Here is a 13,006-nt window from a genome sequence, read left to right as displayed (position 1 = left end):
GTGTAAATATTAGATGATTAAATTTGTTATTAGACCAATAGAAAACCCTTGTAAGCTTTATATTTCGAAAAGTTTTGATAACTAAATCATAAAAATTAATAGTCGGTAACTAAAGTAGAACGAAATACATAACTGGATGACTATTTTTGTAGTTTACGCTATATGTTAAATGCACACGGACTTAACTAGGCCTTAGTGTTTTTAGGAAGTTTTAGAGAATGTTGGGCCAACCCAACATATATTGATTTTTGGAGAAACATTCATAAACTAGGCCGTAGTGTTGGAGACTAGTTTTGTAAATCACCAATGCTTAATGATCTTTTTCGAATTTTAGTATTGTTATTACTGACCAGAGTTAATTGTTGGTGCAGTGCGATGATAATAGCGTTAGGATGTTATTATTGTCGAATGCATTTCAAGTAATTTTTTTATACCACCAAGTAAACGATTCTTATTTTGTATATCTTTCTTTCTTTTGACTTTATGACAATCATGATATGTAATTATTATAAGCTTACAACAAGTGATTTTAAATGTAATTTTTGTATTTTTATTCCATATAATTTGTACTTAACTGGCATAATTTAGTAACATATAAAAAAATTATTGTAATTTAACAGGTTGTGTTTAGAACAGTTAATAGGTCCGGCCTTGATAAATTTTAAAACCGTTTGATAGGTTTGGTCGAAAAAATGAGCCTAAAATTTTGTATAAGTCCAATTTGTATAAAAAATGCTAAAACTTAAGTTCACCTCGCTCGACCTATATTAATTTTTATATATTTATTTAAAATATAATATATCAAAAACACTAAAAAATGATAAATATTTTCTAACAAATTAAAAATAAATTAAAATTATACTTAAATAATATTAAGATAAGTATAATTTATTTTTAGTTAAACCTTTATACTTTTGAACCCACATTTAATATAGCCATGGACAAGGGTTGTTATTTTACTTTATTAACCCACTAACTTTTACATTGTGTTGCTATTTTAATTAATGGAATTATTATGTATCTAAAATATTTTTGATAAATAATAATATCTTTTTTAAGCAAGATAATAATAATTAAGATATTCATGTTATTATTAAATTTTATACGATATTTTTATTTATTTATTTATATCAAATTGTAGAGTTAAACATTGTCAGGTGATTCAGATCATCCTTCTTTTTCTCCCCAAAAATGACAACGAAAATAGGTTAAAAGGCAAAAAGCCCATTCTACTCTCTAGCCTCTGTTTTTACTTTTTTTATTTTTATTTTTTGGTGTGTGTGTACTTTCTCTCATTTTCTCACCACCCAAACAAATAAAAGAATATTGAAGAGCAAAGACACTGTAACACTAAAACGCTAGCTCGCCAACAGAACTACCGCAAAATGGCGGGAACCCATTAAACCTATTCGGCTCTTCCCGGAGCCCCACATCTTTTTCTATGCTAAAACTTTCCTTTATCCTCACAGTCCCCAATAAACCCAAAACTCCTCTTTTGTTTTGCCACTTCTCCAAACCAGAATCCCCTAAAAGCTCGAACCTTTTTTCTCATTTTTCTTTTCACTTCTGGGAAAAGCGAAATATGTCCACCAAAATCGTAGCTGAGTATGCCAAGTCTGGCAGGTCCTCTTGCAAAAAATGTGGGAAAACTATAACTGCTCAGGCCTTGAGGTTAGGCCTTGTTACCAGAGATGCTAGGGGCTTTGATATGACCAAATGGCATCACTTGGATTGCTTCCATGAAAAAATTGATTCCCTTGATGTTATTAAGGGCTTTGACTCTCTCAAGGTTGAAATTCCTTTTCTCTTGCAGCTAAAAAATTATTTTAAAAAATTGGGTTTTGATTAAAAAGGGATTATTTTCTGTTATTGGTGTTAGGGTGTTGACCAGGAAGCTTTAAAGAAATTGGCTGATGGGTCTATTAAATCGCCTAAGCAGGTACTTTGTTAAGTTTCCGAACTGTGATAGCAAATATGAACTGATGTTATCTTTTGCTGGTTAATTTTAGAGTTTCGTAGTTGGTTTAGCTTGGATGCTTCATAACACAGTTGAGTGTGATTTGAGAAATGCCAGTTAATTATGTCTGATTTATGTTTGTACTGTTGTGCTTTGTATCCGAATTTTAGGTCAAGTTTGTGTAATGATGAACCATTGTGTCCAAGAGGACTCTAGTTCTGTGTTCTGTTTAATTCTTTGCTGTCATGAGTGTAATGACTAATGAGTCGTACAAAAATGTATTGCTTATTCAGTTATTCTCTCTCCTACCTGAAACTATACATTAAGAACAAACAAGTATAACTAAAACAACTATTTATCTGTTTTGTGAACAGTTGCGAGGAAAAGATGATGAAGAGGAAAGGGAACAAGAAGAAGAAACTGAATCAGAGAAAAGCAATACAAAGAAAATTAAGGTAGGGGAGTACCCCTTTCCATTTTCTTGCATGGCATAGAGACCTTCAGAAAGAAAAGGAGAATAAGTTTTCCAGTTTTACCTTTCCGTTGCACTTATTATCATTTATCTTTCATATTTTATGCCATGTCATGAATGAAAGTGAATTAAAACAAAGAAGATATGAAGTGGAGGAAGTAAGGGCGGGTTATCCCTTTTTTCGCTTTCCTTGTATGTTGAGCACCCTAAAGAATAAACAAAGGAAATAACGTTGTAATCACCTATTGTTATTTCCAAATTCAAAGCCTGCTTAATTGACCGTGCACTAATTATTCTATGCATGGATAAATGTGTAAAGTGTGGTCGGTTCATGTGGTTAATACATATATATATAATGCTTGAGTTCATGATATTTGTGTAGTTGAGGATCCCCAACAACTAATCAATTCTAAATTTGTATGCCATCAACTAGTTGTCAGCACCTGATGAGAAAGCTCAGTTTGACATAGCCTTTTCTGTCTCTGATATCAAGGATAAGTATAAGGTATAGTGTATCTTACTTGATGTTTTTGAACCTTAAAATATTCTAAAGAAGTTTCATTATTTAGGGCTGAAATGTTTATAAATTGTTGAAAAGTTTTCGGCCTTTACCTGTTTGTATCTTTTTCTTTGCCTTTAGGATGCTGCATTAGAACCAAAATGGAAGGCATTCCAGACAATTATATTTCTTGAGCGGGTAAGATGCCAATCATATAATACAGAAGAGAAACGAAGGAAGAAAAACTTGACTTCTTTTATGATAATGGATGCACAAGCTCAATAATTGGTTTAATCTTACAGATTCTAGCTATTTGTCATTTTACTTGTTTGATCTTTTGGTGGTGTATCCATATGCTTCTTATGTTGAGACATGTTAATGTTCTTGAACCGTTATTTATTTTAATTGATTTTCTGGTATCGAGTACTTCAATTATAAGGTGACATCTCCCTGTGTCTTTCTCAGGATGATGGTCTCCATGATTCTGGTAAAATTGCAGCTTTTGATTTTGATGGTTGTCTGGCTAAAACATCTCTTAAAAGGTATGGTTATATGCAGTTTTTGTGCATTTAATTATGGTTGTTCTGCATATATACATTTGAATTTGCATAAATTTGACATGTATTGGCATTGGATGAATAAAGTACTTGCTTGTTTTTCTATCAGTTGATTTCGCATCTTTGTTATATGAAATTCTCGAATTTTTGTTCTATGTCATTGATATGCTTGCCCATTTTTTAACTTGTTTTTGGTTCTGAATGATGTTAAATTCTTTTAAACATTTTTCCCTCCCACGCATTCAATTTGATTGGATGGAGTAGAATTCAACATAACTGCCATTCTGGATATAGGAATTAGAGGTTTAGGAGGTATGGGGAATAAAGGGGAAACGGTTATTGTGCCGATAAATGTGGGAAAGGTTATTGTGTTGAATTGAAGCAGCTGCTCAATTTTTTGAATTGATATCTATACTCGTCTTTCAGAGTAGGTGCAGATGCTTGGTCCCTTATGTATCCTTCAATACCAGAGAAGCTGCAGAGTCTTTATGAAGAGGGCTTTAAGCTGGTTTTGTCTCGTGTTCTGAAAGATTTCTGTTTGTTTATTTTCTAAGAAAATATAGCTGCAATCTGTTTTCTTATTGCAACTTTGGGTTGTGCAATATTTAGGTAATTTTTACAAATGAATCCAATATTGACCGCTGGAAGAATAAAAGGCAGGTAGCTGTGGACTCGAAAATTGGACGTATCACCAATTTCATCAATAAAGTAAAGGTTCCAATGCAGGTTTGGTTTTGCTCCCTTTGGTAAACCTTTATTATTCCTCCATAAAAGGAAAGATCCTCCATTCTATTTGAACAAATCTCGAATAATTTCTAGCACTGAGACTTAAACCAGCATGACGGTGCTTGTTGAAATAATTGCTCCCAGTCTTCATCTCAATGGTGTTATCAAGGTGGTGCTCAAACCTTTAGATGATGGAACCCTTCACTGAGAGAGTGGGGAAGATACTTTCATCTGGCAAACCCAACTAGTTTGAGATTAAGGCTTATTTAAATCGAGTCTAATGTGCTGCTTAAAGTTTGCAGCTTGCAGCAAATGAACAATTATAGTAGTAATGGGGACAATCCAAAGTCCAACTCTGAGGTCTGTTGGGATCTTTGAATGCACTGAATAAAACAACTTGTCAGGCATCATTCTCTGATATCTGAAAAGGTTTTCATGGTCACTTTATAATGCATGATGCTATCTGAACAATGAAGTACAAATCACCATACTGATTTCTGTAATGATGGGATCATCTCTAACGAACATCTGGCTTTATCTTCTTGCTTGATTTCATACTTTTTAAATGACCGTGGAATGCTTCTGAAATGCTCTACTATAATGTAAGAATAACATGAATTTTACAGGTCTTCACTTGTTTTATATGCATGCAGGTTTTCATAGCTTGTGGGATAAGCAGTTCTGGTGGTAAAGCTGTTGATCCTTTCCGCAAACCAAAGCCTGGCATGTGGCACATTATGGAGAAACATTTCAACTCTGGCATTCCAATTGATATGGATCAGTTATTTTTCCCGTCTTTGTTATCTTGTTTCGCTACATTTCACTATTCTAAACTTTTAAGTATCTATGTTTGTACTTGCTGTTGGTGATTCACGAAAGATTTTAGTATAATCGTGTCATGTGGGCATTTAAGTTTATTTATTTGACAGGAACTATGATTTTCTGTGTTCTAGATCTTTTTATGTTGGCGATGCTGCTGGGAGACCCAATGATCATAGTGATGCTGATATAAAATTTGCACAGGTCTCATTTAACTTATTCATTGTATTGATTATTTTATTTCATTTTTCCGAATGCATTAGTTTTCATTATTGATTTATGTTTGCTTAACTTGTCTTTCTACGCTGGCATTTTGGCTGAGGCTGGAATACTGAAAATGGCCTTTTTATATCAATAACCAATATTCCTGCCTAGTTATACAATTTTGTAACCTTTTTTCCATGGTCTTGCTGTTGTTTCCGCTTAGCCCTTTTTCTGTAACCTGCAAGAACGAAGAACTATGGTCCTTTTAGTGCACATCTTCTAAACTGCCCCCCGTTTTCCGCTTGTGTGCCACTTGGATGCCTCAATTATTGATATTGATCAATGTCTAAACTCATATATATTTATTAAAATAGCGTCATTTACACGGTTTTGTTATGGTTGCAGGCGGTAGGATTGAAATTTTACGTTCCTGAGGACTATTTCAGATCTTAGTTCGGGTTAGTGGATGCCGGCATGTAGTACTTTATGAGTGACCGGCATGTAGTACTTTATTAGTTTCAAGCTATACTTTTATCTTATCTTAGATATCCTTTTAACAGCAAAACCTGTACTCAAATTGCTTGTGAATAAAACTTTATTAGTTTCAAGCTATACTTTTTATCTTATCTTATATAGCCTTTATGCTTTAGATTGTTTCATTTAAGGCCTTTCTTTGCCTTGGCAGCATATTCATCGAAAATAAAACTTCATTCGCATCGGTTATCCCTAAAATCGAGCACATTCTTCCTAACAGAAACACTGAGTTCCCCTGGCTAATTGCTAAAAGGATCAGCGTTCCTGTTGTTTTCGAATTTTGGGTACCTGATTTTACATTGTCATCTTGTTGGAGGTAATGTACAGCTCTTGTTGAGATATTTCAGTAACAGAACATGGAACCAGTTAAGCTCATATGACTCTACTGGTATTTGAAAAGTTTCCAATTTTCTTTTCAACATCAAAATTGGAGGGTTTTAGATATATCAAGTAATAAGAATTTGGTGGAAATTCCGAACATGTTTAACATGACTGAGTTCATCATCGTACTGGATTGGATATTTGCTGTTTCCGATTATTTCGAGTTCAAATTTACGAAGATGTTTTCAAATTTGAATATGATATTTACTAATAAATAAATTATCGAGTATAAAAAAATATTCATTATCCGTAACAACGAATTCGGATAATAAATATGTGAATTTAAATTTAAATATTATCCGAAATTATAAGAAAGAAGTTGAATATAATATGTTTTATTTAAGCCCATAATTGAAAATAGGAAGAATCTCATTTTAGCTACCTTTTAACACATAAGCTAATAGCTAACCTTACGGAATGACCATAATAGCTAAGCTTATGGAATGACCATAATCTGATGTTGATAATTTGAGAATTTAATTAGAATATTTTCAAGTTTAAAAGCTGATTTAGATTTTAAGCATAATTTGAGGATGTCTGTTATAATTAATCCAATTCTCTAAATATACTTTACAGCTCGCGACGTTAATCGTACAAGTCACGTGTTCTTTCCTCCCATAAACTCAGCTGTCAAAGAAAAAGAAGAACACGAAATCAAAATCCGAAATCCAGTGTCAATGTCCAAGCGGAGCCACCATCACTTGACGGAACTCGGCTGCATCGCCTGCGAAGATTTGACGGAGTTCGGTGCCGGAAAGGAAGGTTGGTTAGCCCCTGATGCCGGCACCACCGTCCTCTGCGCTCTCGACGCCCATTCTCTCGCAATCGCTAACCGATCTGTTGTTCTCATCCTCGGCTGGTCCGACTCGGACGAACCTCGGGTTAAGATCCGACCCGAACTGTCACCTATCGAGGCAGAGCGCATCACGGCCATCGAGTGGCTGGTTTTCGATGATATTAAAGTGATTGCAATCGGAACCTCTAGAGGATTCCTTTTGATGTACTCTTTGCGTGGTGATTTGATTCATAGACAGGTAATGCTTCTATATACTTATTTTTCTTTGGTTTGGTTTGTTTGTAATTGATATTTTCTTGAGAAGTTGGTTTATAGCAAAATTATGTAATTTGATTAAACGAACAATAACTGGAATAAATGTTTTAATAAAGATTGTTACATTATGTAAAAGTAGACTTATGCATTTGGTCATCTAGAAAGATTGTGTTTTTAATTTTAATTCTTCGCACTTATTGCTTTTTATATTATGCTTTTGGAAAGAAGTAGTAGAAGCATCTAAAAAATTGTAGTTTGATGATTTTCCATTTATTCAATGCTGGGTTTATTTATTATTATTTTTGAATTTTATGCTTTGCTAACTTCATTAAGACATGTCTAGTTTACTATTGCCATAAGTTTGTTGATGCTTAACCTTTGTTGCATACCAGGCTTGGTGTGTTAGAATGAAAATGCTCGATTGGCTCGAATGTCTCACAATGGAGAATGAGCTTCTCGTTGTAAAAAAATTAACTTGTGCAAAGTGAAATTAACATTATCGGTGTTCTTTCTTTTTTTTTTTTTGTATAATTTTTGAGGAAACTATAAACCTGAAAGTTTTATATGTTTCATTAAATGATGAGCCATACGAGTCTTCTTGTGTTATAATCAGTTGTATCTAGTTTTATTAGGTATAGATCAGTTTAGATGTAAATTGCTGTTGGAATGGGTGAACTCATATGTTTAATATTTAATTTTATAGATGGTATATCACGGACAAATCATAAAGCTAAGAGTTCGGGGAACTAAGAAAGATCTGATGCAAGATATATCTTCAGAGGATGTTTGTGTTGTCATGCCGGGTGTAATCGCTCGTTTTGATGGGTCTGATATACGGGTGAGTTACATAGCTGTTTGGAAATGTACTAGTTATTCTGCAATTGGCATGAGCCTACCTGTTTATTTTATGCAGAAGCAAAATGTTATCAATATGTATATGTGGGACATGTTTGACTAACTTAGACTACCTGCCTCTGTTATTGTAGAGTATGCTTCAAAGGTGGTTTCAAGAAACTCATTCTCGTTTTTGGGATGAGAAATCAAATAAAGATTCAGAGGATAACGGCAACTCTGACGACAGATTGCCTTACCAGATATGGAATGTTAATAAGTATGGGTCATGTGTTGATGCAGCAATCACTGGCATAATGCCACCTCCACTCATGGAACTCCAGGTGATTTTCTTTATATTGCTTAATCTTATAGGCCCAAAACTCAAGTTAGAAGTGCAATTACTCATTTTCTTATTCTTAATTAGTGGCCACTTGACTTTGAATGTGCATATGGAAAACTGTTTTTGCTTGTTCTCTGTTCATTTCTTGTTCCTTGTAGTACATTGTTATCTATGCTTTTGGTTCTTCTCTAATAAATTATGGAAGTTTTCTGAAGTTATGCTGTTATATGAATTCAGCTGCTTTTATTGTTGGGCAGTCAAGTCAACGTTACTATTGTGCTGTCACCATTGGAGATGATGCTGTGATCTCTGCTTTCAGGTTAGTTTCTCTGCATTTTGAAATATAATATGATTTACCTTCCATAAAAAATGGATTCTTTTCTTCCTTTTTATTATGTTTTACTAATCAAATTTTTTTAACTATATTGAAGACTTTCAGAAGATAGGAAACGTTCCTTGGTAGGAGTTATTTTGTCAAAAGTTATGCCTGTCACATTTTCCACTATTGCTTCTTTTTCCAAAATGATATGGCGGAGTGAACCAACACCAACCAGTAAACCAGAAGAGAAGCTTCAGTCATTTGCTCAAGGTGGAGTTTGTTAATTTTTTTCCTCGTGTTTCCTTATTTTGTTGGGGTATTGTTTTGTCCTAGGATGAATCTCTAAAAGTATGTGCTTGTCCAAAATCCATTTATTCTTTTAATTGTCCTTCAAGAAATGTGTTATCAGAATTAAATTTTAGGTTATTGAAGTTGATAGACATTTGTTTTAACTGATCTTTAGTTCTCATTATTGTTTTGGTACAATCACATTTCACAAATACGTTTAGCAGCATATCTTATATTTAAACATGGAAATGCTACTTGCATCTTTCTCATCTTATTGTATTTACCAAGCTCTTAGTCTCTTAATTTCATAAATTTTCCTTCTCATTCATGCTACATGCTTATTTATGCTGTTCAACTATGTGCTTATACTGAGCAACAGAGTTCATCATAGTGTGTTCTGATGTGAAGTTAAATATTTAATATGTTTCTATCATAATCTCAGATAAAGAATCTTATAAGTTCTTTGTGCATTTTTGAGGTGTTGTGAATGCTAACAGGCTTAGCACACAAATCTTAGTCATTTTTTGTTCTTATTAATGTTTTTCCAAGACCCATAGAATAAGTTACTGATGTCATGACTTATGCCAGCTTCTTCATTGACATGTTTGAAGGACTACCCAAGAAAGGGTGAAAAGCTGACCTTATCACCCAGTGGCACTTTGGCTGCTATCACGGATTCACTTGGTCGTATATTACTCTTAGATACTCAGGCACTTGTAGTAGTGCGAATTTGGAAGGTTTCTTCTGCTTTTATAATTTTGAATTCTTGGGAACCAACTGCTCCTTTTTCTGGTCTAAGCAGTATTTTTCATGCTCTCTTTCAGGGATATCGTGATGCAAACTGCTTTTTCATGGAAATGTTAGTGAATAGAGATGATAAACGTGCAAGTTCCTCTTACCATGTACCAGGAAAGAGTGACTATTGCCTCTGTTTAGCCATTCATGCGCCCCGAAAAGGAATTATTGAGGTTTTTATATTCTTACTTGGTCCTTATTGTCCTTTATTTGGAATTTCCAGTTTATAGTTTAAATGTTTGAGGGCTTACAAATCTAAGATCAAGTAACTTTCGATATAAAGCCCATTTTGCTTGTTGTGTTAGGACCTTGAGAATCTATTTTTATACTATGACCATTAAGGTAAGAGAAGCAAGAGTCTGACATTTATTGGTTTTATATCATCTAACAATCCACAGGTATGGGGTGCATAAGGGCTACACGCAAAAAGCCAGTGTGAACCCTTGCCTATGGGTGGTTGCAACTTGTATATATATTATTAAGGTTTTTTACTAAGCCAGTGTGCCTTAGCATTGCGCCTGGCACTTGTTCCTTAACTAATACCAACAATGGTAAGGCACATTGCACTCCTAAGGGAGAACGCAGGTTCGAACTTTGGAGACGATATTGTTGGGATGGATCACCACGAACCCAAATATCTGTAAAACAGATATGGAGAATATAAAAAAAAAAACTCTTAACTAATGGTGTGTTGTAAGGGGCCAAATTTTTTCTGTGGAGAGGGAGGGAAGATTAAGTTATATATATTTATGAGAGCTAAAATGCAATTTCACGATTGTATTGGCATATATCTTTATAGTTTTTAGGACTAAATCAAAATTTTATCATTTTGGGGGGCCAGGGCCCATCTACCCCCTTACCTTTGCCTGTATGTTGTTGTAACTTTTTTTTTATTGCTCCTGTAGCTTTTTTTTTAATTATCTCTTAATCAATAATAGAACAATTCCAATAGTTTTATCCAATAAATTAATAAGAATCATAAGAAATTTCATAACTTTTCTAGGTGTTCCCCAAAATAATGTTCACCCACATTTTCACAATATATCCTAATAATTTCATTAGAAATAAAAAAAGAGCTTTCACTTACTTTTTCTTTTAATTGTAAGACCAAAAACCATTCTCTATCATTCCTCTTCTCTTTAGAGCTTCTCCTCTTTCTCTCAATTTTTTTTTTCCTTTTTGCATGCTTGATAAGAAATTGATGGCAACTTTGATTTTTATTTCCTTAGATTTCCATTTTTTTAACCCTAGTGTGTTTTTTACTCATGGGCTTTAGTCAAAACTCTTACTAAAACAATTGGACCGTGCTATTATGATTTGATCGAGTAATTACATATTTCAAGTAGAAAAATTGTGTGAATGGATTGATGTATTAGTCTAAAACTTGGTTCACTCTTAAAGGAAACATCTTAATTTTATCTTCTCACGAGTGAATTGAATGTTACTAATATTTACTCTATCAGGATATATGAATTTGACTGATTTTTGGCTTTGCTGTTCTGATTTGAGTTGTGTTGGGGACTGAAAACTAGATAACATTTGGATGGTTTTCTTTATATATGCAGATCTTAGATCTTCATATGCAATTACCGTTATGCACTTGATAATATCAATTTCTTGTGTCAAGTGGTTGAGTATGTGAATGTGCACAGGTGTGGCAGATGAGAACTGGACCACGTGTCTTAGCTATCCAGTGTGCTAAAGGTTGCAGATTGTTACAGCCAACATACAGGTTTGGATCATTATCAGACTCTCCTTATGTTCCTCTCGAAGTGTTTTTGTTGAATGGAGACTCAGGCCAGTTGTCAGTGTTGAATCGTTTTCTTAATTGAAAATTTTACATAGAAAGTTCAAATGTTCAGTCTCTGTTCTCAATTTGATTTCTTTACCTACAACTTAGTTTGCTTCTCTTAGAACCACAAATTAAGGTTCTATGAAATGTATGTATGTTGTAGGCAGAATTCATGCCTCATTTCATTTTCCAGTGAAAGCTAGTAAATGGCAAAGGAATGGCTTAATTTGATGAGAAAATTAGCTCCTTGTTTCTGTAAATGGATGATAATATAAGGTTCAAGGAGACTTCTTTTTATCCATCTATAAATGGCATGAAAATGGCACAAATGATGCATTCTTAATAATTAAAAAAATGCAAGTATTGAACACCCGGGTCTAGTGTAATAGATGATTTTTGGTTAAATTCTATAGTAGGTGCTTGTACTATATACATTTTTGTTGGATTTAGTCCCTCAATTTAATACTTTTAGTCGCTTTACTTTTTTTTTTCTTTTAATGTGTGTTTCCAATTTTGAAGCCAACAAATTTTCATTAAATTCCAAAAATAATTTGGCGTGATTATTTTTGTTAAACATGTGGTGAGGTGACGAATATATCTTGACAGTTCTTTTACGGTTGGACATGTTATACATCTCTTTTTAATTTGTTCAACTGTTAAAAAAAAACCCAAGGTCTATATGTTAGCCACGTTAAAACTAAATGATGGAAAAAAAGTTTGCACGAAAATACACATTTCAATCATAAAGGCAAATTTCATATAACTACAATTCTAATTAGAATCGAGACTACAATGTAAAACTAAAACTAAAATTACATTCGTATGACTTCCATAGACGAATTAGGGAATTACAATTACAATTGCAATCTATATACTTATGACAAGAATTAGAGTATTACACTGCAAAAAATGGATGAACAATCTAAATTAAAATAAATCTGGACAGGGTTTGAACATACAATGTGAAATGAGAATCCACACTATCCAAATAATGAGATACTTGAAGCTGTCTTTGTTACTTCTAACAAAATCTAATTGGCACACGTTTAATACCTTATTTTATATTGATATTTATATTATTATACAAAATATGAAATATAATTAAGTTTACATATAGGACCCAATTAGTGGCGATGCGGTCCCTCAACGCATAAGTTTATCGACAAATACAAGAAAGGGAAGACATTAATTGAAGAAACAACGCGTAATTAAAGACAAGGCCAACCAAAAGCAAAACTAAGCAATGGGAATTGGCAGTAAATTAATTAATTTAAAAAAAAATTAAAAGCAATGGGAAAGAGGCCAGAGTAAAGCAAATGGCCTTATATAATTATAAAAAAAATGATTAAAAGCAAAAGGATATCCTATGCTATAACTGAAGCAATATAATAATAAAATAATTGTGGAGAATAATTATTTAAAATAATATAAAATTATA

General features: G+C 33.3%; 2 protein-coding genes across 3 annotated transcripts; both read left to right on the top strand.

Moving 5' to 3' along the window:
• Positions 1-1,155: 1,155 nt before the first annotated feature.
• Positions 1,156-5,846, top strand: LOC108480558 (polynucleotide 3'-phosphatase ZDP). Its single transcript, XM_017783594.2, has 11 exons — positions 1,156-1,789; positions 1,880-1,939; positions 2,332-2,412; positions 2,863-2,934; positions 3,070-3,126; positions 3,394-3,470; positions 3,912-3,993; positions 4,095-4,211; positions 4,865-4,992; positions 5,165-5,234; positions 5,640-5,846. Exons 1-11 carry the CDS (start codon positions 1,442-1,444, stop codon positions 5,685-5,687), a joined length of 1,140 nt encoding a protein of 379 aa, XP_017639083.1. The 5' UTR covers positions 1,156-1,441; the 3' UTR covers positions 5,688-5,846.
• Positions 5,847-6,629: 783 nt separating this feature from the next.
• Positions 6,630-11,807, top strand: LOC108480457 (uncharacterized). 2 transcript variants are annotated; one of them, XM_017783470.2, is made up of 8 exons: positions 6,649-7,183; positions 7,904-8,038; positions 8,187-8,375; positions 8,632-8,693; positions 8,806-8,963; positions 9,570-9,718; positions 9,806-9,949; positions 11,429-11,807. In XM_017783470.2, exons 1-8 carry the CDS (start codon positions 6,827-6,829, stop codon positions 11,606-11,608), a joined length of 1,374 nt encoding a protein of 457 aa, XP_017638959.1. In that variant the 5' UTR covers positions 6,649-6,826; the 3' UTR covers positions 11,609-11,807. The 2 variants fall into 2 exon arrangements, with proteins under 2 accessions (XP_017638958.1, XP_017638959.1); XM_017783469.2 differs by having other exon boundaries at positions 6,630-7,183; positions 9,570-9,949.
• Positions 11,808-13,006: the final 1,199 nt, after the last annotated feature.

Source organism: Gossypium arboreum, chromosome 1 (assembly GCF_025698485.1).
Source record: "Gossypium arboreum isolate Shixiya-1 chromosome 1, ASM2569848v2, whole genome shotgun sequence".
Lineage (NCBI taxonomy): Eukaryota > Viridiplantae > Streptophyta > Magnoliopsida > Malvales > Malvaceae > Gossypium > Gossypium arboreum.
This window is presented reverse-complemented; position numbering and strand designations above follow the sequence as displayed.

Coding starts and splice junctions, on each gene's coding strand:
- LOC108480558 (XM_017783594.2), top strand. CDS start 1,442: ATGCTAAAACTTTCCTTTATCCTCACAGTCCCCAATAAACCCAAAACT. Junction 1,790..1,879: donor AGGGCTTTGACTCTCTCAAG/GTTGAAATTCCT, acceptor TATTGGTGTTAG/GGTGTTGACCAGGAAGCTTT. Junction 5,235..5,639: donor CTGATATAAAATTTGCACAG/GTCTCATTTAAC, acceptor TTATGGTTGCAG/GCGGTAGGATTGAAATTTTA.
- LOC108480457 (XM_017783469.2), top strand. CDS start 6,827: ATGTCCAAGCGGAGCCACCATCACTTGACGGAACTCGGCTGCATCGCC. Junction 8,039..8,186: donor TTGATGGGTCTGATATACGG/GTGAGTTACATA, acceptor CTGTTATTGTAG/AGTATGCTTCAAAGGTGGTT. Junction 8,376..8,631: donor CTCCACTCATGGAACTCCAG/GTGATTTTCTTT, acceptor ATTGTTGGGCAG/TCAAGTCAACGTTACTATTG.